The sequence below is a fragment of the Pseudorasbora parva genome, chromosome 20 (assembly GCF_024679245.1).
Source record: "Pseudorasbora parva isolate DD20220531a chromosome 20, ASM2467924v1, whole genome shotgun sequence".
NCBI classification, from domain to species: domain Eukaryota; kingdom Metazoa; phylum Chordata; class Actinopteri; order Cypriniformes; family Gobionidae; genus Pseudorasbora; species Pseudorasbora parva.
The window spans coordinates 29,278,747-29,306,432 of NC_090191.1; the positions used below are offsets into that span (position 1 = coordinate 29,278,747).

Consider the following 27,686-nt stretch of genomic DNA (forward strand, 5'->3'; position numbering starts at 1 on the left):
GCTGTTTTTATCAAAAACATGCATGAGACTTTTTTTTTTTTAATAATGAAAAAAAAAAAAAATTCCCTCTCGTCTTTGCTTGTTTAACTTAAAGTCTTACCGTCCCCAAACTTTTCAATGGCAGTGTAAATAAAGTGGAATATATAGATTTTTCATGGACCCAAGGTGAAGAAAAATCCTCACCTCCATGTTGGTTTAAATGCATAAGTTGTTGTTGTTGTTGTTTGTCTAACACACATCTGTATGTTTTTACAACTGTGGTTCATTCGTGACTATAAACAGGCAATATAGAAAAAAATAAGTTATTACAATTCCAGAGCGCCTTACAGACAAGTAAAACGTGTAAAAGCAGATGTTGTGTATTTTGTGATATGTTGATATTTACTATTGCACGATGACTGACAGCATCAGAGGACCACAGATTTCTCTCTCTCTCTCTCTCTCTCTCTCTCTCTCTCTCTCTCTCTCTCTCTCTCTCTCTCTCTTTCTCTCTCTGTATGTGTTTGTGTGTACGTGTGTAAAGCGGTTCTTCTGCTGAGGAGGGAAGATAAGGACTCTATCTTAATGGCTTCTCTCGTCTGCCACTCAGCCATCAGACAGAGATTTTCTTTCCCTCAGTCCAGATAAACGCACTTCACAACCTTGTCACACGCCTCACACAAGCAAAAGAGTGAAAGAAAGGAAGCGAGTGAGAGATGGGCAACCGCAGAGATCCAGAAAGGATTAAAATTAAAATGCTGTCATGATTTACTCACCCTCATGTCGTTTCAAACCTCCATGGCTGACTTTCTTCTGTGGAACACATGTTTAGGACTGTGTTTAGGACTGCCTACTTTTTTTCTGTCCAGTAAAAGTGAATGGTGAAAATGGTGAAAGTTTTCATAAATCATAAAAGTATCATATGATAAAGTTATCCATATGACAATCCAACCAGTTGTGATTTCACAGATTTGGCAGTTTTACTCTAGGCCAGGGGTGTCCAACCCGGGTCCTGGAGGGCTTCCACCCTGCAGATTTTAGCTCCAATCTGAATCAAACACACCTGAACCAGCTTTTCATGGTGTTCAGGGCTGCTTGATAATTACATTCAGGTGTGTTGGAACTAAGGACATGTCTCAATACCAAGTACGCAAGCTTTTGACTTGCGTCTTTGGTAGTTCAGACTTGGCAAGTTCGACTCGGGAGAATGAACTCCCAAGGATGGGAGGGCACAAGTCCGGTACTCTGATAGCGTCACTTAAATCGCTTTCACTCCTGTATGTATATTTTAGGCTACAATAAAACGAAATATGTCATAAAATGCTATTCATTTTCATTAAAAATAAATATTAAACATATTATAGCCACATAATGTGGTTCAGGTGATGCATATCTTGATTGTCTTCACTGCATGTATTTTCATAACAAACCGAAATATAAAACACAACCCTGCCTCTTTTTGTTTTTTTTTAAATAACAGTAATATGTGGTTCAGACAAGATAGATAGATAGATAGATAGATAGATAGATAGATAGATAGATAGATAGATAGATAGATAGATAGATAGATAGATAGATAGATAGATAGATAGATAGATAGATAGATAGTATAAGAAGCTATAAAGCAAACAATTCAGTCAAACAAAGTCAGCCTACAATGGTAAAGTTAAATAGCCTAAAAAGTTATGAAACTTCACTTTGCCCTCAGCCAAAACGATTTGGCAGGGAACAAATTATAGAAATGATAGAACAATCTTGTGTAGATCCCCATTAGATCTACACAAGACAAATTAGATTTTATGTTTAAGCTCTCTAGATACATCAGAGTCAGCGGCAGACGGTAGAAGGACTAGCCGAGGAAAGGCTGCTCACGGCGGGTTATCGTGCACTGAGCGCCCACTGATCAACTGGATCTCACATCTACAAAAACACCAGATAAAATGTTTAAATAGGCACTCTCTTTATAAATAAACCACAGATTTGAGCTTGAAACAAGTACATTGTCGACTGAAAAAGTCTTAACTACATTTTGTGACAGATTAACAATAGTATGTTTAAATTACGCGGGGTTTCTCATCCGCCACTATTGACTTGTTGGTTGGTGCAAGATGCATTCTGGGATACCGGTCTGTCTGAAGTCCACACAAGTCATCTCTCGATGCATCCTCGATAAGGGGCGGGTTAAGGACACATCCGGGGATTTGAACTGCACTTGGCTAGACGTGAACTTTGAATTGGAACAGTACTTGGGCAGCAACTGATGACGTTTCACAAGAACACAAGGACACAAGTATAGACAAGAACGCATATTGAGAAACGGCCTGAAATCTGCAGGATGGTAGTTTTAGGAACAGGGTTGGACACCAAAGTGACAATGAATTATTTAGACCCGATGAAGCAATTCATTAAAAGAACCTACACAAAAGAACAATTCCGTGCCAATTGGGTAAAGTGCCAATATTTTTAGTAACCAGGTGTAATATAACTTCAAAAACTTTAAAATGTGGAGATACATCGTATAAGCTACTTTTATTGTGATTTTGTGTCCATTAACTCAGCCCCCATTCATTTTTAATACATGGATTAAAGTGACCTGCACGTTTTTTCTTTCACGTTTGGTTTTTTGAAGGATATAAAAACTGTTGGGCTTCAGTAAGCTGAATAACGTCCCTGATTTTGCCTCTTAGGGGGTAATAGCTGAATTCTAGCAGTGTGTGTGTGTGTGTGTGTGTCTGTAATGGTGTAAGGGAATTGTTTACTGCCTGTCTGTGTCAGATCCTCACTACTCAGGGCCTCTAATGTAGCACAGCTGTGAGGGGGCTTGGACACTACACATCTGCTGAAGGGACCTATTGTGTGTTTTCTTATGTGCGTGTGCTGGATGCACGCATTTGTGGAGATAAACAAATAAAGATGTATGAACATTTCTTTACATTTGTAGCATTTTTTTTTCTTTCCTGTATGCAAATACCTGCTTGAACATATGTGTGGGGTGCAGTATAATTCTCACATAAAAGCCTGCGGTTAGAAAAGTGAAGTTTGTAGATTTGTCGGAATTGAACGAATCAGCCCATCTGGAGAGTTTAAACCTTGAAAGCACCTGCCTTCTCCATTCACACTCCCGGTCTCTTAAAAAGCCATCTTCATCAATAGCAGCTTTTAAAGTGGATGAAACTGTTTGGAACTGCTCTTTATTCCTGTTCTGATGGATTTTCTGCTCTCTGTCTTTGTCTCACTGGCTGTTGTTGATGTTATTTCAACTCCTTTTTTTCTCTCTTTTTTTTTTCTTTTTCGTCTATTTCTCCATCACCTTGCAGCCTTGACTCGTAAGATCGTTAAAATGTTTAACTACAGATAATTGCTACCTGAAAGAAGCTAATGAATTTGCCGCTTACTGGTGTGTATGCATGTATGTATGTAGGTATGTATGTATGTTTGTATGTATGTATGTTTGTATTGCGTGTGTGTGTGTTTGTGTTTGTGTTTGTGTGTGTGTGTGCATTTCATTCACTACATTCTTTTCCCTTTGAAACATCTCTGCAGTATCCTGTCTTCTGTCACCACTTTTTATTAGTCCTTTCTAAAGCAAGCATGGATATTACTATTGTTATGGATTTAAACAAAAACTTGACCCCTAGTTTTAAACTTTGCCAATGTTGTACAGTGCAGTTTGTCCTACAGACATATGAAATTGTGTTGCTTATTGACTACAATTGTGTTTTTATGTTTCTATACAATCTGACGATTTCTGAATGATTGGTGAATAACACAGATTTATTCCCTGTGGGTGGGTGGGGGGGGGGGGGGCTGATAATCCCTACGTAATGGGGACAAAATGTCCCCACAAAGATGGCAATATCCAAAATCCTTGTCCTTGTGGGGACATTTTTAGGTCCCCATGAGGAAAACATCTTATAAATCACACAGAAGGAGTTTTTTTGAGAAGGTAAAAATGCTGAATGTTTCCTGTGATGGGTAAGTTTAGGGGCAGGGGCAGTGTAGGGGGATAGAAAATACAGTTAGTACAGTATGAAATCCATTATGCCTATGGAAATTCCCCATAAAACATGGAAACACTACGTGTGTGTGTGTGTGTGTGTGTGTGTGTGTGTGTGTGTGTGTGTGTGTGTGTGTGTGTGTGTGTGTGTGTGTGTGTGTGTGTTATTTGCTCTCACTACTGGAGTTATTTGTATGTACCAGGGCCGTACAATCTTAGCAGGGGTCAGGCTGGGTCATTGTGTGCCTTGAACATTGTCATGCTGCTAACAATTTCCTCAATGATCAACAGGAAAATGCACAAATAATGTTACCACAATGCCCTAACAACATTATTACTGTGTGTGCTGGAGAGGCCAGAGCACAGTGCTATTCTAAGTTCACTAACTTTCTCAAACTAAATTGGATTACCTACCAAACATTACACATATTAATCTTATTTCCTGCATGTATGTGTGTACAACTTCACAGATGTACACTAAATATGTCTGCATTATGTTCAAAAGGTGGACTGCAGTGTGTGTGAGGAGGTTGAGAAAAGCTGACACTCTGTTTAAAGTTCACCGTTAAAGTCTTGCTGCTGTATTTCAATCTGTCAGACGTGCTTTCCTCCATTTAGAAGAATAGCTCCTTCTCTCTCCCTCTGTCTGGCTCGCTCTCTCTTTCTCTGTAATAAAGAGTGACAGGGGCAGTGTGTTAGTTACACTGTGAAAACACAAAGCATACAGCTCGCATAAACTCAGATGTGTTTGTGTGTGGTTGACATGTTTAAGCTACATAGAGAGCGAATTCAGGTAAAATAGGCAACTTTTATTCATCTCAATTTGACAGAATTAAACCTAAAAAAGGGTTTTGATGATTAATAACATGTTCTTATTTTATTTAATATTTTATATTTTAACTTTTTTAAAGACAACAGCCCCAAAAAGTGAGTTGATTTTTGTAAACATTTACAGATATCGGAGGATGTCCTAAAATGGGAAATGACTGAATGTGTCAAATGCAAACTTTTTTTTGCATTTATAAAATAAAAAACAGACATTAGAAGCCCATTATATTGTACAGCCATGTTTAGATAGTGTGTGTGTGTGTGTTAGGTCATAAGTGTGTGCATTTGATCAGAAGCACAACAGAGGGACACTGTGGATGAAGGAAGGGGGCAGTGCTGCTGCGTGTGTATGTGTGAGTGTGAAGCTGCGCTCCGTGCTACACCATGTCATGCTCTGGCCCTTTAAGAGGCGATCTAGCAGCTTAGAGCCATAGAAGAGGGGTGGAGAGAGAGAGAGAGAGAGAGAGAGAGAGAGAGGGGAGGGAGTGCGAGGTTCAGCGTGTGAGTGTGTGTGCGCGCAGCAGAGAGAAACAGAAACAGTCTTTGGTTCTGCGAGAGGTTAGAGGAGGACCAGGCAGCGTGTATGTGTGTGTGTGTTCTCGGAGGTCCCTGGGTGTTGGACGCGTATGTTGTCGTGGAAGGACTCCTGCATCTCAGACCCCTTGTTTCAGCATGCTTACTGAGCCTGAGCTTCCTCAGGAGTTTAACAGGTACGTTCACACACTCACGCACGAGACATTCACTTTTCCAAGCCGTGCCGGGAGGAGAGAGAGCGAGGGACAGGCAAATAAGCAAGTGTGTGTGTGGGTTAGTCTAAGGAACAGGATACTATATTAGTTTGTGTGGTATGTTTAGAACTTGCTCTGTGTGAATGTGTCTGCGGTTTAGAAAAGAGAAGAAAGTTCAGCGTGACTGCGAGATGTGTGTTTTCTAGACACACTCTGTGAGCATGGAACGCTGGGACTGTCTTCTACATGTCCCACATTGAAACTAAGTTGTAAATGTCTATAGTGTCTGGTCTAACAGGTTAAATGCTCTATCGGCATGTGTTTGTACACTATATGTCTATCTGCCTGTATGCCTGTATGTGTTTGTGTGTGTGTGTGTTAGATGGTGTTTGATAAGGATCGGTGATCTCCCGTCAGTGTTTCCCTGGCACATCCTCTCTTTATTTTTGCTCATTTTGCACTTCAAGGTAGCACGCTTGGTAACTAAAAGACTATGTTTTTTTTATGTTTTTGCACAGGTTCTTTTGTACAACTTTATTTCTTCACAAAGCCTTGCAGTCTTTTTTTCCCCATTTGTCCATGTTGTTTTAATCTGTTTGTGTTGTTTTGGTGTTTTATTGTGGCCAGATGTCTGCATTGGCCTTCTGTTGTGGTGGTCCGAGGTGGGAAATGTTCTCACCTACTTTAATATGTCAACAAAAGTGGCTTTGCTGGCGAATAAAGAAGGTTTGACTTTAAAGCTCCATAGGGAAGATTATCCATAATACTCAGTTTTAATGCGAGCTTCACCCCCCAACACACACACTATTTTTTTTTTATTGCATTAGAGCACTGCACTGTTTTACCAGATGAAACTAATCTTTTGTTCAGCGATAAACTCTGGGGTTTTATCCCTGAATTAAGAACACATTTATACGTCAGGAAAATGTGTTTTTAATAAATCATCACGCTCTCTCCGGGGGGAGGATGGGGAGGGGGCAGAAAAAGATAACAACAACTATGAGGAATTAAACATTTAAAGGATTACATAGGAAAGCAGAATGTATAGTGATAAATGCAGGGATTACAATGACTTAGAAGAAAAGGATGGTTAAACTCTACTTTCCAGTAATACTGGCTGTCAGTGGTTAAAGAGCGTGTGTGTGTGTGTGTGTGTGTGTGTGTGTGTGTGTGTGTGTGTGTGTGTGTGTGTGTGTGTGTGTGTGTGTGTGTGTGTGTGTGTGTGTGTGTGTGTGTGTGTGTGTGTGTGTGTGTGTGTGTGTGTGTGTGTGTGTGTGTGTGTGTGTGTGTGTGTGTGTGTGTGTGTGTGTGTGTGTGTGTGTGTGTGTGTGTGTGTGTGTGTGTGTGTGTGTGTGTGGACAGAGCGAATGCGAAGCGTTTGTCTGTGTAGGGTGTATGTGTGGCTGTGTGTGTGCCCTGTATTCAGATGCTGACTGTTCCTGAAACACTAAATCTGGTTTTCTTTTCCGTTTGTGCAGAACACAAAAAAGTTTTATACAAGAAAATATTATGAGGTCTAGAAAGGAGGAAATCATGTTTTCATGATTTAAAAATTCTTCTTCGTATGTTGACACCCAAGAGCACTGAACGTATTTGCTTGATTTTGTCTTGTTAATGCTTAAATTATTCAATTAAAAAGATGATTCTAAACTTAATTTAGTCTTCGTTTTGAAAACTAGTGGCATTTAAAATGCAAGAGGTTTTGTAAAAAAAAGTTATATTGTATTATTATATTACATATTGCATTATATTAATAATTAGATCTAATGGACATTTTATATTCATTAAGAATATTTCTAGTTTGTTTTTGTTTATTTTATATATTTGTCATCTAAAGATAAAGGATTAAGTGATTTAAATATATATATATATATATATATATATATATATATATATATATATATATATATATATATATATATATATATATATATATATAATTTTAATACATTAAAAAGTGCAAGTTATCGGTATTCTAAATAAATGTATACAATTCTAAGAAATATTGCTGCATCTTAAATATATTATTGTTGTTATTATTATTATTATATAATCACACAATGGTGAATAAACCCCCAGTTTTCTATGTACCTTTACCAGGAAGAATTGACTGACCCAGAGAGAGAGAGAGAGAGAGAGAGAGAGAGAGAGAGAGAGAGAGAGAGAGAGAGAGAGAGAAGGAGACTTTAACACTTTTCCATTTGTCTCACTCCTTTAATAGATAGCTGTGTTACATCTCTCTCTCTCTCTCTCTCTCTCTCTCTCTCTCTCTCTCTCTCTCTCTCTCTCTCTCTCTCTCTCTGTCTGTCTGTCTGTCTGTCTCTCTGGGTCAGTCAATTCTTCCTGGTAAAGGTACATAGAAAACTGGGGGTTTATTCACCATTGTGTGATTGCTGGTGACATATGTGGCTGATGCACTTCAATTTAAAATTGAAGATAAAAAGATAAAACAGATTAAACCACCAGCCTGCCTTTACCTCCGTTACTTCAACACGTATTACAGCAAGGAAGCTGCTTTGTAGAATATGCAAAGTGTAGCATTATCTAGTTAAAGGAGTGTGTATATACTTGTGTATATAGACTAAATTGTCCCTAAAAGTGTCCCTCAATCTGACAAAACCTTTCTTTGGGGACATTTGGGGACCTATAGTCATTCATTAAAAAATCATAAATAATGTGTTTTGAAAAAAAAAAATGTAAGAACTGTAAATAACGTTTTAAGGTCAAAGTTTGTCTATGCTATTTATAATTAGCTTTACATTAAGTCTGTGGTTGAGGGAATATATTAAGACTGTATTATCAAGGGGACTAATCGACCATTGTGGGGACCAGCCAGTCCCCTTGAGGAAAATTGCTTAATAAACATACTAAATAATGTCTTAATTTGGAAAGGTTTCATGGGACATAAAATATATGTGTGTATGAATGAACATGTGTGTGTACAGTAGTTTGGATACAAATTTATATACAATTTGGATACAAACAAAAGCTAAATCTGACAAAAAGTCCCTCCGGGGACATTTAAGGATGTCCTCATTTGGATTTTTTTTTCTACAATGCTGAAGGTTCATTTTAAGTTGTTAAAGTTCAAATGTGAATTTATCTATAGCAACTATAATTCATTTTATTTAAAAATCTATATTATGTCCTAATTTTGTGCGTGTGTATGTGTGATTGATGGAGGTTCTGGATCTTCTCTCTGGGTCATTCATTGCAGACAGGCTTCTTTGTGCAGTCCGTGTTATGAGCTCTCGCAGCGTCTTGATAACCGTGTCTCCATGAAAAAAAAGGAGGGTCAGCTTAGAAGAATGCTGAAGTGTTTCCTCCTCCCCCCTTCAGAAGTCTTCCCAGACCTCCCCTGTGCGATCAGCTGACCGTCGAGACATCCTCTGAGATAGAGGGGAACTGAGTTTTGCCGTTGAGGTTAAAGTCTTATTTTATCAAGACAGAGAGGATAATAACGCCGAAACCATATGATACGACAGGTCAGAGGTGATGGACCAAAACAGTTGCATCATGTGAAGGATAATAAACATCAATGGACTGCTTAGCTAAATGCTTGCTTTTGTATCCGATCCCTCAAGCTGTGTAATAACAGCTCTGTACGTGCAGGTAAAGGAGGAGTCTGGGTGGAAGGATGTTGCGTAAATCTTTTGGAGCCGATTTGTTGTTGTACAGGCCTATATGAATAGATACAAGCACACGTTTTCGCAGAGGCTGGGGCTTCTGGGAGCAAATCACGATGGATAAAGAAGAGAGTCTGAGAAAGTTTTCATAGAAGTTCCAAGTGTGTGTGTGTAATATGTAAAATGTCAGTGAAAACATGAGTCATTCCAGAGAAATAAATAATTAGAGATGAGAGATGACAGGAAACTATGCAGACAGATGAAGCGATGACTAAAATACTGGCAACCCCCCCTCGTATATGTGTGTGTTGATGCAGCAGTTGCCTTGGCACTGTGGGCACGACATGCTCACTGGTGCCTTGTGTCCACCCAGCGGCAAAGGCTCACCATTGCTTATTATGCGCTTGTGCGTGCAAGCGGGTTGTTTTTGCTTTGCTCATATGACTTTTGATTGTGTGTGTGTGTGTGACTGCACCTCCATGCCTAAACAGTAATAGCTGACAGTGACATTAGGCTCTGTGTTCTTGCCTTTTGTGGCGACGCTGGACAGGAAATTGGGGTGGCCCTGCAGCCCTCGCGTCAGAGGGGAAAACAGAGGCGGCTTTGTGTTTTCCCTGAGTACGTGTGTGAATAATGTGTGTATGTAGAGACCCGTATGCATGTGTGAAATGATTATTCAGTGGCTTCAAGAGTGAATTTTCAGAGAAAATCTTTGTTGGCGCAGTTAACTAGCCATCTTAAAGACATTCAGGTGAATGTGTCTTTTTACTGTTACTGAGATGTTGTTTAAATGTTGTTAAAAGTACATGCACTTCTTTTCATATTTTTTAAGCGTCGATGAGTGGAAACATGATCTTTAGATGATGTTCTGGCAAATTAAACCGCAGAAAATCCAAGTGCTCTCACAGCAGTGGCAAACACTGTGATTAGTGATTACAACGTGAATGATGAAGAGCCCTTACAAGTTTGCACTACGGATGAATTTACTTCAGCGGAGTCGCTCTCTCTTGACTCGCTCTTCTCTCCTCCCCGCTGCCGGCCGCTACATTCCCACAGAGAGAAAAATTGAGAGAGCTATAAATAGCTGTAAAGTAATATACTTAAAAGACTGTTCAAAACCGAGAGAGTTGGGGACAAATGGTTGATTGTGCAAAAGGGGACGTCCTGACGGGACTATCTCCGACTTTATCGTCCTGGGAGAAGAAGATAAAATGTAAAAAGAGGGATGAGCACATCTCCTAATGTCTTAATGGATTGTGAGGTATTCTCAGTTTCCTACCGAACATCGCTGTTGTTATCTGTGCTGAACGGGCTGATTGTCTGAACTTTTGGACACACTTTGTTTCATTCCCACAGTCTGATAACAAAGAAGAGCTGACCTCCCTATAATCAAATAATCATATTACGCAGGAATTTACCTTCAACTAGTGTAATGATGTTTTATGTTTTATATATTTTAAAAAAAGAAAGTGTATAAAAAAATGGTTTTGCTAAAAACATGGCAGTGTTTCTGTTGATTTACTTGAAAGATACAAATGATACAAAATTGAGATAATTCTGACAAAAACTTGTCCAGGGTTGTCCTCAAAAATGCAAGTAAAATATTAAGTGATAAATGTTTTGAGAATAATTTATTTTTTAAATAATTGTATGAATATAAAATATTATTTATTCTAAGATATTTAAAAGTTTTCTTCAAAGGCTTCAGTTATTAGGTAAAATAAGAATAATTATTAGCATTATATTAAAAACAACAGTGGGTGTCTTCCATGACTTCATCAACCGTTCTCTGTATATTTGAATGCTTTTTTATCATAGGCAATGCATGCGACATCCGCACAGCATCATCGTGCAAGTTTGTTCCGTGGGCCACGCACATCCGAGTGTGTGCGTATGTGACACGTTTAGCCTCTAAATTATGTCCTGTCATTAGAGGCACTTCTGGAGTGTTAACCACTGCTGATGGTGATTAGGTAAAGCTCCTAGATTCAGTATTTAAAGTGCAGCTCCACTCCGCTGTTTAATGGACCCTGTATTTTGGACGATTAGCGTCTGCAGAGAAATGTACATGTGATATGAGAGGGACTTAGGAGAGCGTTCAATCTGCGTCTAAGCTCATAGGGGAAGTGTGCCTTTAATCTGGGCTTAACATACGCAGCCGGCGGGAGGGGGTCGAACGGCACACCGGTGGGGCGGCCATTAGCTTTTAACGATTGGCCATGAAAGTTAGCCTGTAGACCTGCAGTTCAACTGCGATGAGACTGTTTGTGAATGCTAAAGTTCATGAAATATGAAAAAGCGATAGCATTGTCTTTGATAATACACCCCAAACTGAATAATACTGGTGTTTGGAGATTATACTGACATCGTGTATGTGTTTAGTCACCTCACCCGTATCAGCACGTTTGGCTTTGATATTCAAGGCTGTTTATGAATAACATAATTCTTTGCTTTGTGAAAATGAATGGTAATAAAGTTATTAATCCAGCAGATAATGAGTGAACACTGCTGTTAAAGTTTACAATGCAAATGAAGCAGACATGACTAGCCTGCAAGGAAGCTTCAGAGACTGTTCTTTGTGCGTCTGTGTTGTGTTTGCAAGTGTGTGTGTCAGTGGACAGGGTCTGTGTGTTTGGCAGGCCGGCCTTTATTGGAACCACAGAAGGATGGAGTGAAATTATGCTAATGGCTGCTAATTATGACCTTGGAGACCAGCTTTTCTGCCAATTTATCTGCTTAATAAAACCCTCTCTTTTTTAATCCCAACATCTCGACAAGCTTTAAATGTTTCATGTAGACTCTCCACTCTGACAGGTCTGCCAACTTTAAATGAAATAGTGGCTATAACCTGCTCACCCGGGGAGCAGAATTGTATAGTAATTATACTTCAAAGGCTTGTAGGAAAATAGACATTTTATTGCACAAGAGGAGCTGTGAAAAGCTTCTGTCAGTAGGCCGGTAAGGAAGTAGGGACGAGAGGGGCAAAAGGAAGAGTGCACAAGACAGGGAAGAGCGCAAAAGAGATGCAGACGTGTCCAAAGCTGCACACGGGTTGGAAACCGCTGAGAATTAGTTGCAAAATGAATGTCAAAGCTATTTTACATCACTCACCTGAGTATTTGTGCAAGGAATATTGCACTGGGAATGGGACATTTGGGAAAAATGTGTTCCGTTTTAAAAATTATACACTGAACCTAAATGGCTTTTTATTTACATATTTTGCTATTCTTTTTTGTAAGTAAAGTATGTTTTACTACAAATCTAGTGATCCGAATGCTTTCCAGCTACTAATTACGCTAATTTAAGTTGGTGAAACAACAGTACTCGTTTCGAGTTGGATGTGACAAGCAATTTGCTGGTTCTAATAAGCATTTCTCGATTGCCTACGTTTAGGTGAGGGTCGTGTGTGTGTCTTTGTTGGTCCTGATGTGTGTATTGGGGGTTGGTGTGTTAGAGAGAGCGGCACAGAGGTGTGTGTCAGAGTGAAACAAAAGGGCCCAGTGTGTGAGTGTCTGGAGGTAGAGTAAACAGTGCTGGTGGAGGGGCAGACAGGCCGTGCGGCTCTGACGGCCCAACTGCAGTTTATACAGCTGCGCCGACTGCTTTTACTGCCCCAATGTGAACTAGCATACAGCCAAGGTACCCCACACACATACACAGTCACATTCATACAGTCAAATTAACACAGATACAGTCTCTAATACTCACATTCTTACATATAACACACCCGTGTTACAGAATTCGTTATGACAGAGCTGCTTCTGTCAGACTCTGCATCATAGTTTATCATTTAAATCTCACCTATACAGTCAAGACTGTCTTAAGCACGTCTTCATTTCCAGAGCAGCCAGCCTTAGGTTTGATTAAGGTGAGTCTTATTTATCCCATCCAGACGGTCAGAAACATTATATGATGTTTGTCTTTACAGCTAATCTAAACCAAATAAGCAGTAAATGAGAGAAAGAGAAACCTTAGCAGCACCCAGGAGCTCCGCCAGATGTGGTGTCTGAGTCAGACCAGGTCTATGAGAATACCATACAGTTCAGCACACGCAAACTGGACTGTGCCGAGACTGTGGATGCTAATTGATGAAGGATATTTGAGCTAAATAAGTTACTACACTTATGAAAGTTTTCACATACTGTACGTTTGAAAGTCTTTGCTTACACAGGAGAGCATAAAATAAAATTAGCAATTGTGAGGATTTTATGGTATAAAAGTAAGCTATGAAGTCACGTTTGTGAGATATAAATCTAAATTGTGAAATGTGTGCTCATATATACAGCTCTAGAATAAATTGAGAGACCACTTAACATTGATTTCTAAACTTGGAGTGGTCTCTTAATTTTATTTATATATATATTTAATTTTATTTATATATATACCTATATATATATATAGGTGGAAATGGGGTGCCAATTGCATTTAGTAAAGTCCTCATGTACTGTACATTTAAAAAGTGTCAGTTAGCATGAAATAAAATGAGTGATTGTGAGATTTTTAAGGTACAAAAGTCTCATTGTGAAAAATAAAGATGCAATTTCTAGAAAAGGGGTTAAAAGGTTGTCATACTTGTGAGAAAGTTGCAATTGTGAGAGTCACAGTTATGACTGAGTCATAAAATTCTGAGTCATAGTTTGTGAGAGAAACAAAGAATCGATTTGTGAGATATAAATATAAGATGTGAAATATGTGTGCTCATATATATATATATATATATATATATATATATATATATATATATATATATATATATATATATATATATATATATATATATATATATATATATATATATACACACACACACTATGAGGTGGAAATGGGGTTCCATAACTTACAGTTTTCATAGCTTGTAAAACAGCTGGTGGAGGAAAGCAAAGTTACCACGACACTGCAATCAAATAAAATTTGTTTGCCAGTTCTTTTAAGGCAAATAAAAGTACTTCTCTCCATCTCCCTTTATCCTTGTCTGTTTTTTTTTCTTTTAAAAGAGTGGTACTTATTCCCCAGGGCCATAGTAACACTAGCCCCAAGGCTGAGAAGCGTCTATGAAAGCACTTAGGCAATGCCGTAAGCCAGATGAAATCTTATTACTAGAGCATATTCATTTTTCCTCACCATGCATTGTGGGAGAAAGAGTTCATTTAATAAATGCTTTTTCTTCCTGACGGTATCAGAGGAACACAGACCATCATCAAGGCCTATTTTCTCTGGTATTGTCAACACCATATGCACTGTCATTAACATCCACTGTGGCACACACACTCAGGCACACACCATTGTCTGTCCGTGTTCTTGGCTAACGTGATATTTGATGTGCGCTGGGCTGGCTGCACTTTTCTTTAATGGGCCGCTCGAGTCTTTACATCAAACAGGCTAGCTAAACACAATGTGTGCAGTGCTGCTACAGTAAATGGCTCTGTGATAGTGTAGGTGGGACGTCTCTTTGATGGAGGGATGGATGTGGACAAAGCTATGGCATTGATGGCTGTCATTATGCGAGTAGTGTGTGTCAGGTGTGTGTGTGTGTGTGAAATGCTCCCGTATATGTCACTCACAATTAAACAACAGTCACATCTCTGTCTCTGCCATGTCTTTCCTGAATGCCTCAGTCACTTTTCCTTTCTCATTTTTCCAGGATGTCTTCCAAGCGACCAGCCTCTCCATATGGGGGAACAGATGGAGAGGTAGTCATGGCGACGAGCAGACAGCGATTGGAGGATGAAGAGGTTGACGGACATGCTGTCATTCACTTGCCCCTGAGTTCGTACTGCAGCAAAGTGTCCCCGCGATCTCCTCGACTGCTCGACAGCCCCCCAACACTACACGCGAACATGGTAAGTCGCAGGAGGCATCCGTACGCTCAAACTCCTCTCATACAATTGGGTGAAGCCCCTATTAGCCCCTCCCAGTTGATTAATATGCATTTAACTGACACCTGCCTTACAACTCAGCCTCAGGATGAGTCCCTCCCATTGTCTATCTCTTGCTCACACTTTTGTTCGGAAATGCCCATCGTGCTCCAGTGATGTCATAGACAGCAAGACGAGTTGTCTTTTTGAATGTGGCCAAAATGAATCATATGCTTGACTGTTCATCTGTCGTTGTGAAGTGTGAGTTCATGATGGGTCAGTGTAGTCATGGCATGGAGGATATAGACTGTATTAGACATTAAGATGCTGTTTGTTTAAAGCCGTAAGATGAAATATAAGTGAGATGGACCCTGTAACCCCAGTGGCACGTCCTCACGTTAACACGCACCTGAGCTAGACTGTCTGTATCTCTTCAGTGACCTTTTCCCCCGACTCCGCTATCTCTCTCTCTTGATAAACTTGTGTCGCCATAGGCTTTGGGAATCAATTTGGCTGTAAAACAATGAATCAGTACTTAAGGAACTTAACAGTAAGCTAATTCTGTAATTAACTGTGATTACAGGACATGCTGGACTCTGGTTTATTGTGGGAAACGGTTCCAAAACTGCAAAGTCCTCGAGCTTTCTCACTCTAGCGTTTCCTTCACTCTCGCTTTACACACCCGACTGGCAGCGCTGTGTGTTTGTTTATGACTGTCAGTTCTCTCTTAAAGTCACTAGAAGTAAAACTTGAGGGGGGTAAAATGGGCAAAAACGTTACCTTTTAGAGTTACACCTGTGTACAGTTGATTATTATTCTTATTAATAGTAATGTGAATAATTATGTATCAGCTTCAGTGGTGTAGTTGTAATTGTTGTTTTATCTGAAAGACTAGACTGCTGTCTCTGTCTCTAGCGCTGACATGACAGACGTGGCATGAAAGAGCAGGCGCACTGTATTTGATGTGGATTAATAAAGCGTATCCGTCTCAAGCACGGGAGGATTTTGGGAAAAGCAGGCTGGCATGTGTGAGACATTAAGTTTCCCTGAGCCGATCCGCGCTGACTGGCAGAAGAGTTGAGTGAGAGAGAGATTTACACGAGTGGGGACTCGGAGGGGCTTTGTCACGGCAATTGTATAAAGTGATAGGGAAGTGTAAATCGACTCGGCGAGTCCCTGGGTAGCGCGCAGTGGAAGATTACCGCTTTATCTTGTCATTGTAAATTAACACGGCAGCAGCGCACACGCACTTCAGACTCCGCTGACCTCTTCATCCTGAGAGAGAGAGAGAAAGAGAGGCGCGTGCGTGACGATGGGGTCAGCGGGGCTGCTGCGTGCAGAACCTGCTACAATAGAAGTTGGTGCGGCGGTGCGCGTCCACAGCACTCCTGCCAGTTTTTTTTTTTTTTACAGGCGGGAAGTAGAAGGCTTTGAAACCGAAAGGTGGAAAGAGCTTTACACGCGGGTGATAATAGCGAGGTGTTAATTACTCTCCCTTTTGTTCGTTTAATGAGGAGAGGCATTAAGAGAAGACGTGTTCCTATGTGTGTTTCACATGAAGATTTGTACTTGGATGTCAAAAACAACAAAATACTCGTCAGCCTGGATTCTTGTACAGTGTTCTTAAAAATAACTTTTGTAAAAATGAACACTTTTTTTATACAGAAAGTAAATAAATGTAATCCTTTTTCAGTTCACCAAAACATATATATATATATATATATATATATATATATATATATAGATAGATAGATAGATAGATAGATAGATAGATAGATAGATAGATAGATAGATAGATAGATAGATAGATAGATAGATAGATAGATAGATAGATAGATAGATAGATAGATAGATAGATAGATAGATAGATAGATATAGATATATATATATATATATATAATAGATATAGATATATATATAGATATAGATATATATATATAGATATATATATATAGATATAGATATAGATATAGATATATAGAGAGAGAGCTCTGGAAAAAATTAAGAGACCACTTAACATTGATGTCGGAGCTGGGTGAAAATGACGTTTGCGCGTGTGATAATTCATCTCTTTATGAATCTCCACATCTGTCAGTTACCCAAATTACAATATGTGTGCATATACATAAGTAAAAAAAAAAACGGCAACGATAAAAATAAATTATATGTAATTTATATTGTGTGTTTATTGTGTGTGTGTGTGTGTATATATATATATATATATATATATATATATATATATATATATATATAATTAAATTAATTAATTATATGAACAGTAAATTTAAACTAGAAATATTCTAATTTATATATGAGGAACATTCTGATTTAGTGTCACAAGTGACTTATATTTTTCATAGTTTTTTTGTCAAACAAACAAAAACTAAAAATCTAAGAAAATTTTCAATTTCATAGAAATCTTATTAATTTAAGCTTTATTATATGGCATAATCTCATTCTCATAAATTCAAAGGACAGGGATGAGACGTTGTAAGGTGTTTGAAACTGTGTGAAGTGCTTGCATGACTTCATCCGTGTGTGTTCACGGCAGGATCAGGGCTGACAATAGCTCGGTTGAGCCAGGTTTAGAGGTGAGCGGATTGCGCACACACGGTAGAGATCAGCAACACGGGCTTAAGACAACAGACGAGGTGTCAGCACCGCAGGAGAGGAGAGATGTCCAACTCAAGCGTCTGTGTTTCAGCAGCGGGACTTTGACAGTTTAACTGATAGCAAGCGTAGAGGTTAGTATCCTAGCGCGTAGTGAACGCAAGCCAGAGAATCACACGGCCATGTATTGAGTTAGACTCATTAGCAAGACGCTACCTGTGTCTGTAAAATAACTAGATTTAAGTTAGCATATGGAAGCGTGCTTTATTTAGGGAGAGTGAAATGCTCTGAGGGAAACAGGTTGGAATCCTGCGGAGTACAGGAAGGACATGCATAAAAAAAAGAAGGGAGAAAAGAGGTGGCATTTGGAGGAATGCTGGCATCTGTGCTGAAGACGAGAAGACGAGAGGAAAAAACTAGAGGGGGAAAGAAGGCATTTTGCTTTTTTGGCAGGAGTTGAAGTGTGTTTAAATGTGCTTCTGTCACACATGAGCTTAAGAGGACAAAAGTTGTTTAATTCTGTCGCCATGCTGCCGTGGTTCAAGGATGAAGAGAGGGTCGTGGAGAGAGGCGCAGTTTCAGCCTTTCCACGAAGAATTGACATCTGCACAACTAAAAGCAGAACCGCCCACACCGCACAGAACGGCACATCAGAAATGCATATAAATACATATACTCACAAGCACAGAGCTTTGCACACTTATTCAAATGCAGCGTAAAATCAAAGGCACACACGCAAGCAATGAGACGAAGGACAAAACGGGGGTATTAACCTGAATATCAACCCTACAGTAGACCTGTTACTCTGTGCGCCTTATATTTAAAGATGGGGGAAAGAAAGCAACACATAAGCCATTAGCTCATGTGCTTCTTTAAGAATGACGCTTCATCTGTCCGAGACTTAGTGTCACGGCCGAAGACTTTTTAAAAAGCGAAGGAATACAGTTTCCTCCGACGCCATATCACCTTCTATTCGAATTGTTTTCCAGACATCTTCGGAGAAAGACGCGAGCTGCGTTTTGAAGCATGCAGTGGATTAGATAGATTGGAAGTGACAGGTGTGACCGTGTTTTAAGATGCATGCCACACTGAAGCAGGCAGAGAGAAACGCCTGCCATTCTGCAACTCGCTCCCACTCTCTCTCTCCCTGGCTTTCTCGCTCTCGTCCTCCCCTCTTCTTTCGGTCTTTCTTCTCTGTTTGTTCTTTAACGGCGAGTTGACAGTTTTGTTTGCGAATGACGGGGTGATCTCGCACCGCTTTGGTCATTTATGACTACAGAAGTCTCCTAATCCCAGTTCAACTGGCCTGACTGGAGCTGATGGGGAAGAGAGGGATGAAACGAAGGGGTGTATCAGGAAAAACATGCTTTTTTTCCCTTTTTTTTCAGAGGAAATCAGTATGCAAGCTGTCATATATCCCGTGTATCATAAAAGCCTGTTAAGATCTTTTAAGCCTGCCAGTCATCAGTCTGTTTGTGAATGAGTATCATTGGGAAATGTCTCTCGGTATGAGTTCGCAGAGAGTGAAAGTGTTTCAGTTTAATTAGTTCTACAGTAATTATTATTATCATCATGATGATGATAGATTGTGACGAGTCAATCTGTGTGATTATATTCAGTGTAACTGGATATATGGAGTGTTGACAACTGTATGTATCTGAATATGATGTTTGTTTGTCTGTTGCAAAAGAAAGGAGTTGATGTTATTAAAAATAAATAGCATATAAATAGCTGGAATGAATTAAGTGGCAAAATGATAACTTTAGTTACATTAAAATTAATGAATAAATTGTAGAAAAACATTGTTAAAAGAGCATATTAAGAAATTGCTAGCATTGTTACTGAAATTAAATAAATACTACTATTATTAGTATTATTACACTTTTATCCATTGCATTTAGACTATTTCTATGTTGTATAGTTTTGTTGATATTAGTTTATTTTTATTAGAAAATGTTCTTAACATTTAATAATGTGAAAACATTTAGTCATTTTATAATTGTTCAACATAAACATTTATCATTTTAATAAAAAATTGGGGGGGGGGGGGACTGAAAATGTGTAAGTGCACATTTAATAATTGCCATTACTAGTTAAATTACTGCATTTTATATATAATGGTTTTGTTGACAGAGCCAAATCAGATCATTTAAGTCTCACTCTACCGATATAATAAAACTGTATTTGCCACTGTTCTGTGTCTTCTGAAAGTCTTGTGTAATTCGTGTTGCATTAAGCTGCAGTAAATGAACCATCTGCTCCCTGTTCACTCTCTCTGAGTTAATGATTAAAAACAGATGCCATTATTAAAATCTGAGCAGGTGATAGACCTGCATGGAGAACTCAATCGATCCTGTGAATTTGAGTTTGGACTGACGATATTTCGCTTTGCATGACTGATGCTGATGGCGTGGAGGAGCTGATGTTGATTCTTGAGGTGTAAATCTGGTCACTGGATCCAAACACGATTAGGCTATTGTGTGATTGGCTGAGGCTGCTGTCAGTCACGCTGTTGGTAAGGTAGATAATAGATGAGGATTAACCAAAGATTAACCCTGATTAACTGACTTGGACTGTTGACCTTGTCTCCAAATACCTGACTTGTTTTGTAATTAAACTTTATAAATGAGATTCGGAGCTGGGTGAAAATAACGTGTGTGCATGTGATAATTCATCTTCATGAATCTCCACATCTGTCATTTACCCAAATTACAGCAAAAAAAAAAAAAAATTATGATATGTATATATATATTTTGTGCGTATATACATTTTACAATATATTATATCATGTATTGTATATACACAATATATATATATATATATATATATATATATATATATATATATATATATATATATATATATATATATATATATATATATATATATATATATATATACATACAAAACAATATGTTTTATGTTGTTGCATTTGTGAAGGCTTTAACTGTAAAAAAGTTTTGTCATTTGAATAACAAAAATATCCCAATAAAAGTATTTTAATGGCTCAGATCAGGTGGAAATAGCCCTTTAGGCAACAACTGCACTGTTAAATTTTTTATAGTGTACAAGCCTAATTCTGAGCCACATTACATAAGAAACCATATGATGGGAACTGTTATATATTTGGACAGAAGATCAATGCATAAAACATTGAAGATGGTGATTGATATTGCAGCTGTCATGTTGGTCAAGAACAGAAGAAAAAATGCGGTTGAAAAACTTGGAAGTTCTTGTGTGTTTGGAGCTGATTCAAAGTAGAAAAACTTCCCCTCTCAGAAGAAGAGTCAGTGCCTGTAATGGCGAAACGACTGAAACTTTTTGCGCTAATGATTTTGTCTAAAGAGACTTCAGACCGACAGAGGCAGAGTGAGCGAGAGAGAATTTCTACAGTACAGATGGGCAGATGAGGATGAAAGTAAATCTAAACATGCCTCAACACTCAGGAACAGGACGAAATAATTAGTGAAAGCCTGTTTGTCGCTTTGTTTAACACCCTGTCTCTCTCTTCGTCTCTTTGTCAGGATCAGGATGGCTGTAAAGGCCTGGCCCTGAGCCCCTACCCCCAGCACAACTCGTCTACCTCACCCAGTAAGCAGCAGCAGCAGCAGGAGGAGGGGTCCATGCGGCCAGGGAGCGAACCCAGCTCCGCTTCAGCTCTGGGCACGCCAGAGAGACGCAAGGGCAGCCTGGCCGACGTGGTGGACACGCTCAAACAACGCAAGATGGAGGAACTCATCAAGAATGAGCCAGAAGGTGAGTGATGGTGATTTTAATACACGTTTTGACACGTGATTGTGATGTTCGCATACAAAAAGCTGCTCTGAAGCCTTGTTTCACTTAAATTCTCACCTTGTTTACAACATCTTGAGAGCTGAACAATAATATAACCTCTACTAATGGACATGTCAATTAAAAAAAATACGCACTTGTCTTTATCACAAGAACTATATATATATATATATATATATATATATATATATATATATATATATATATATATATATATATATATATATATATATATATATATATATATATATATATAGAAAAATATTATTAATAATTTATTTAATTTATTTTGAAAACAAATTCATAGCAATCAGTTTAATTCAACATTTTACACATTGTCACATCCGACTTTTTTTTCAAGTGTAGAGTGTTTCTTTGATTTATTGGGAGTTGTCTAGCTTTGAGTTGTTGTTCTGAAAACTTCATGGTTGAAGAACAGCAGGTTTTAGGAGCCATTGCACAGCCAATTTTATCCCTCCAGAACCAGTTTTTCTGTGTGGAAACTGCAAATGGAATGGATCCAGATTGGGCACCGGCTCCGAAATCAGCACTGGCACCCTGTCGGTGGGAAAAGTTCACTGTATAAGACAGTCAGAGGACAGTGGCACACGTATGTCTTATTGTGATAAAATTACAACGTGAAACCGACTGAAAAAGTGTGTAGGATTTCGTGGCGGGCGTCTCTCATTCTGTCTTTCTCTCCCTCACTCAATCACTCACTCATTCCTCCTTCCGTCTATCTTTCCATCATTCCTGACTAACAAATTCTGCTTAATGAGAGCTGTTGATAAAGTCAGGTCTTTGTTTAAGCAGGCAGGGATCAGCTGTTCTGAGCCATTGTGTGCCACACTTTGCATATTCATTTCAGACTGATTACTGAGAGAACGGCTCTCAGCTCCTTCCACAGGATCTCTCTCTCTGTCTCTTACATCACACCACACTTGCTCTGTAATTAGAGGCCAGTTCCTCATGAATAATCAGAACCGGCTCCCTATGTGAATTAGCCAATGTGTGTGCAAATAAACATGTGAACATACTGACGATGGATGGATGGATGGATTGATGGATGGATGGATGGATATTGAGTATTGTTTTCTTCACCCGTTCACACTGAAGGCTACTTAAAGTTGATCCTGCTGTCAACCATGTGAAGAATGCAGGCAAACAAAGCTAGCATTCACTGATTTAGCACTCGCTGTAGTATTTACATACAGCAGGGTTTAGCGTGCTCTCTTTTCCGAGAGAGTGTACGGGTGTGTGGAGGTGTCTTGCAACTGTTGCATTACTCCATGCTTTGTCTTAAAATGAGGTCACACTAGATTTTGCTCCACTGACTTCCATTCAGGTCTGCAGTCTGCATTAAATGTCTACAATTATGGATTTAAACATGATATTGGTATATTAAAGCATAATGAAAGACAAAACATTTAATAAGCAACGACATGTAAGACTTTGTAAAGGACAGGAACCGGAGTTTTGCTGGCACTGATTCTGCTCATTTGTGTGAATATCATCCTGTTCTATAAAAACCAAGCAGGATTTTGCTTCATTTACATTTGATTTTAATAGTTACGTCATAGAAAATAGTTACATTAGAGAAAGCTGTAAGGTCCAACCAAGAGTTTGGCTGTGAAAATTCAACAGCTGTCATATATAGGAGGCCAGGAAAAATATAGGAAGCATACTTATAGAACTCTTGAGAAAAAGCAAGCAAGTAAAAGAGACCGTCCATTAGCAGGAGACTACAGTTGCGCATTATCTCTCTACTTTGTGTTCAAATGAAATGTGCAAACAAAAGAAGCCCCGGTCCCTCAAGAAGCACGGACACAGAGAAAAAGAAGCAGAAAAGAGAAAAGAGAGAAATAAAGAGGGGGAGGTGGGCAGTGCATTGAGCCAGGGCTCTCATAGCCTGATAAAAATCCCTTTTCAGCTCGCCTGGCCATTGTTTGCTTGTGTACTTCACAAAGACCATTAGCTGCAAACGGCAGGTTATGATGAAAAATTAATGAATGCTTTAATCATTATGAAAGGGTCATATTATTACTCTCTCTCTCTCTCTCTCTCTCTCTCTCTCTCTCTCTCTCTCTCTCTCTCTCTCTCTCTCTCTCTCTCTCTCTCTCTCTCTCTCTCTCTCTCTCTCTCTCTCTCTCTCTCTCTCTCTCTCTCTCTCTCTCTCTCTCATACTCTGCTTCTAGCCGGATCAATCACACGCTCGCGTGTACAGGCACATTCATCGAAAGTCGCTCGCGCTCTCTGTGTGGTGGGAACGTTGTGAGGGGAAAGTAGAAAGGAAATGGGTCAGAAAACAGTAAGAGAATAGTGAGTGGGGGCCACATGCATCCCACTCCCTGTGTGAAACCAGGAGTGTGTTAGTCAGCGTGTTAGCGAGCCGTTTGCTCACCTGTCCCCCCTCGCTGCTCCACTTCCCCTCAGATAAACAGCCCGAGCTGAGTCGTTTGTTACAGTGAGATACCAGGCAAACTTATACTGGGTCAGGCAAGTGTGCATGCGTGCGTGTGTGTGTGTGTGTGTTTGACCAAGAGCACAGCGTTTGGCCTTTATAAATGAGCGTCCAAGTCTGTCCCTAATCGACTGGCCTCAATGATACTGCACATTTTAAAGCAGTTTCCACATCTACCTGTTACTGCAAGCATTCAAAGATTGATACATTGCTGTAAACGGGAAAACAAATGGTCGGCCAAAATGGGTTTATATCTACTGTAGAAAGCAGACTTGCATCATATATAAATATATGATTATTATAACTACAAACATTAATATATGGCCATTATAATATTTAAATGTATGATAATACACAGCATATAAGATTAACTCAATTTGGTGAAATATTTTACACAATGTTTATTAAAAGAAAGAAAATATTCAGCACTCTTTGTAGCTTGAAATCTAAAAAATAAAAATAGTGTCATAAAAAAGATAGGATCTCCTTTTCAAAGACCATTTTCATGCATTTTTGACTGAAATGTTTTCTAAATGTAGTTTTGAGTAGCTTTTTCTGTTGTTTTTTCTGCTTTTTTGGCCACAACCATTCAGATGTGCAAGGGCGTTTATAAATTTTTGTTGTTAGGCCATGTGCTTTATCTATTGCCAGATGAGCACTGTTATTGGGTGAGACCATAATCACAATATGGTCAAATATTGGGCAATTATTAGCCCTGACGCTAGCCCTGTCGTTTGTGAAAATTGTCAGAAACTGACATTTCTGTCATTTAGTCACCTTTTTTCATTTCATGCCTCTTCTTCTCATCTCTCACTATGTGTATATCTGAACTGCTGCAAGAACAGTTTCTAGCTGTGTGTGTGTGGTTTGTCAAGCAGCAGCGTGCTGGAGTGTGTGTGTGTGTTATTAGCTTTAGTAATGGAAAGAGGGCAGGAGGGCTGTCAGGGGTTCAGAGAGAGCACGGCGTCTCTCTCAGGGGTCTGGACAGCAAATACACACTCGCAGAGCACTTCCTGTGTCATCCACACACAACACACTCTTAAAGTCTGACCACAATCAGAAGGCTATACTGCAAATGAACTTCATCCTCATCTTGAACTACTCCAAATCTTTGAGACGCTTTCTTCTTTGATGGTATGATCACGCTCCTCCTCCTCCCCCCAGCTCTCTGTGGAGGAGATGTAGTCCTCACTAGTGCTTGGCAGTCTGTGTTATGTGGGGCACAGATGTTCAGGGTCTCCTGAGTGTCCGCGTGTGTGTGTGTGTTTGTGTGTGCATGTGTGCGCGCAAGAGTGTATGTGTTTGTCAGCCTTGGCGCTGGGCTGAGCTTGATTCATGGTCAGGGCCGAGCTTTGGTTCCCTTAGCACTGAACCTTTCACACACACTCACTCTTTCTCTCTCTCTCTGTCTCTCTCTCTCTCTCTCTCTCTCTCTCTCACACACACACACACACACACAGAGAGAGAGAGAGAGAGAGAGAGCGAGAGCGCTCTCAAGCTGAGCATACGTTACACAGCCCTTTACAGACAATGGTCTCATTCTCCTTCCTGTGCCTCTCTTTGAGTGTCCCCACCCTATGTGCTTTTACACACAAAACAGATCATTGCACTCATCAGTAACTCTCTTCTAGAGTCCATAAAGTTATTTTTGCCATGCCTGCTTACTGTGGGTAAATTAAGAAAATCTTCCAGTCATAAATAGCATCTAATGGCTATAAAACCTTTTTTTTTTTTTAAATGGGGAGGGGGAAAAAAACTATATATATATATATATATATAGAGAGAGAGAGAGAGAGAGAGAGAGAGAGAGAGAGAGAGAGAGAGAGAGATTTCATCTTATTCTCTTCTCCCTGTTGCAAAATGCAAAGGTTTCACAGCCATTATATATCTATAATCTACTTTTGTTATTATTATATTAATAATGTTTTTAATATTATTCAATATTATTATATTTAATAATGTACTTATTTTAATGTATGTATTATTTAGGGTTTTATTATATTTGTAACAGTGCATGTGATTGCAGAAATGTGAAGGTTTATTCTTCATATTTAGTTTTTGTTGGCTTAATGCACATAATATTCCACATACATGAGACAAATGACGAATCAGACTCAACTCTTTCCCATAAAGTTGCCATTTTAGTTCTCCACCTCAGATGCCGTACAGCCCTCTTGAAATAACAGCGTGGTCTTGTTTACGAGTGCTGGCCCCCTCGCACCGGATGGCCATGGAGTGAGCCGAGATTGATGGTTCAATTTAGACTTGACTAATTGAGTCCCTCTCCTTGCTTCTCTCTCTGTGGGATGCTCCAGCTTCAAAGCCCGTCCTGGGGTCAGCTGCTTCCCGGATGCCTCTATTATCTTACTCTGCCTCTACCGGTCTGAGGTCAGACTGGAGGTGGCTTTTAATGCACAGTGGGCCGTAAGTTGTGCAACTGCACTGTTTTATAGCATGACACTGAACTGTAGGGCACATCAAATGGTGTTTTAAGATCAGAACGAGGCTGCACCGCACACACTCTCGTACTGAGTGTACGTCTTTTGTGAGACGTGCATGAGGGGGTGTTTGGAGGCACTGGGGCATTTTATAAGACAGCACTTAGGCCCTGTCATTGTTAGCCAAGGGCTCACGCATTCATACCCCTCAATGAGAGAGAATAAGAAGGGCGGATACACTCTTCCATGAAGACGAAAGGGGTAGAAGAGCTCTGAAGAAGTTCAGCAGTGCATCTCTACCTAAATCTCCCCAGGGTCTGCTAATCTGCTATATGACTGCTGCGGAGTGCTTTCTCACACACACGCATACTATATTATGACCCCAAACACACATTTGTGCTTGCACACACACAAACGCAGTTAGGTTCTTTAGCAGTTTTTTTAGGAACAGATCGAACAAGAAAAACTACCACGGGACTTCCATATGCAGACACATAGAAGGCAAGGAGGGTACGCTACGAGCGCTAAAAGCGTTTGTGAGTGAAGAGGGAGAGCGTGGGAGAGAACAACTTCAATGTGCAATTTCCAGCATTTGGTAGTAATTAGTTAGATGTATAAATTAACATTAGGAGGAAGGTTTTCACTGGAGTTTGTCATTATCTTCCCCTCGTGCTCTGAAAAACGAGGGCTGAGTTAGAGACTGAGGACAGAAAAAGAGAGAATGGAGAACAACACATAACAAAATATGGATCCGTTAAGGTTATTGAAAGAGAGAGATTGTTGTCAGAAGTATAACCTGAAGAAATGTTTGGTTAATCGAAAGCTGTGTAGCCTTAATTTCTCTTTCTTTTGCCCTTTTTTATTTAACTTTAGGACCTGTTAAGTGTTGATTGATTTTATAATTACAGTACTCTTATTGTACTCTCATAGTTTTTTTATGTTTATTAAAGAATTTTAGGAGATACATCTGAGTCAGAGTTGATAATTGAGCTCTCAAAGAGCAACCTTTGAGCAATAAAAGTTCCTCTGGGCGTATCAGCTTAAAAATGATGCAATCCAACCTGATAGACAAACTGACGCCCTCTAAAAAAAAAGAATCTAGCGCAACAAAACACCAACTATTCTAACTCGCAGCCATTATCGCAGTACAGATTTTTCTTGGTAGTGCCGTCAGTCTTTACTGGGAAAAGCACAAGATGCCTCCTTTTTTTCCTGAGTAGACGATTGCATGCCTGTTAATTTGTCTCCGGCTGAATCCAAGTCAGTGTACTTTTCTTTGAGGTTGGCAAAACAGCTGAACACATCAGAGTTAACGGGGCCCTATTGTGAGCGAGCCATTGTTCCAGCGTATGAAAGGCACATTCAAGTCAGT

The 27,686-nt window shown here is 39.4% G+C and overlaps 1 protein-coding gene across 8 annotated transcripts in view; it reads left to right on the forward strand.

The window, feature by feature from the left end:
• The window catches only part of sox5 (SRY-box transcription factor 5), a 232,529-nt gene that overhangs the window by 147,697 nt on the left and 57,146 nt on the right, over window positions 1–27,686 (forward strand). For 3 of the 8 annotated variants that reach the window (XM_067428351.1, XM_067428356.1, XM_067428358.1), the window contains exons 1-3: window positions 5,300–5,514; window positions 14,800–14,998; window positions 21,148–21,379. In XM_067428351.1, the coding sequence (XP_067284452.1) occupies window positions 5,477–5,514; window positions 14,800–14,998; window positions 21,148–21,379 (469 nt within the window). In that variant the 5' untranslated portion in view covers window positions 5,300–5,476. Of the gene's footprint in view, window positions 1–5,298; window positions 5,515–14,799; window positions 14,999–21,147; window positions 21,380–27,686 lie in introns of those variants that run through there. The other 5 variants (XM_067428355.1, XM_067428353.1, XM_067428354.1 and 2 more) reach the window with 2 other exon arrangements.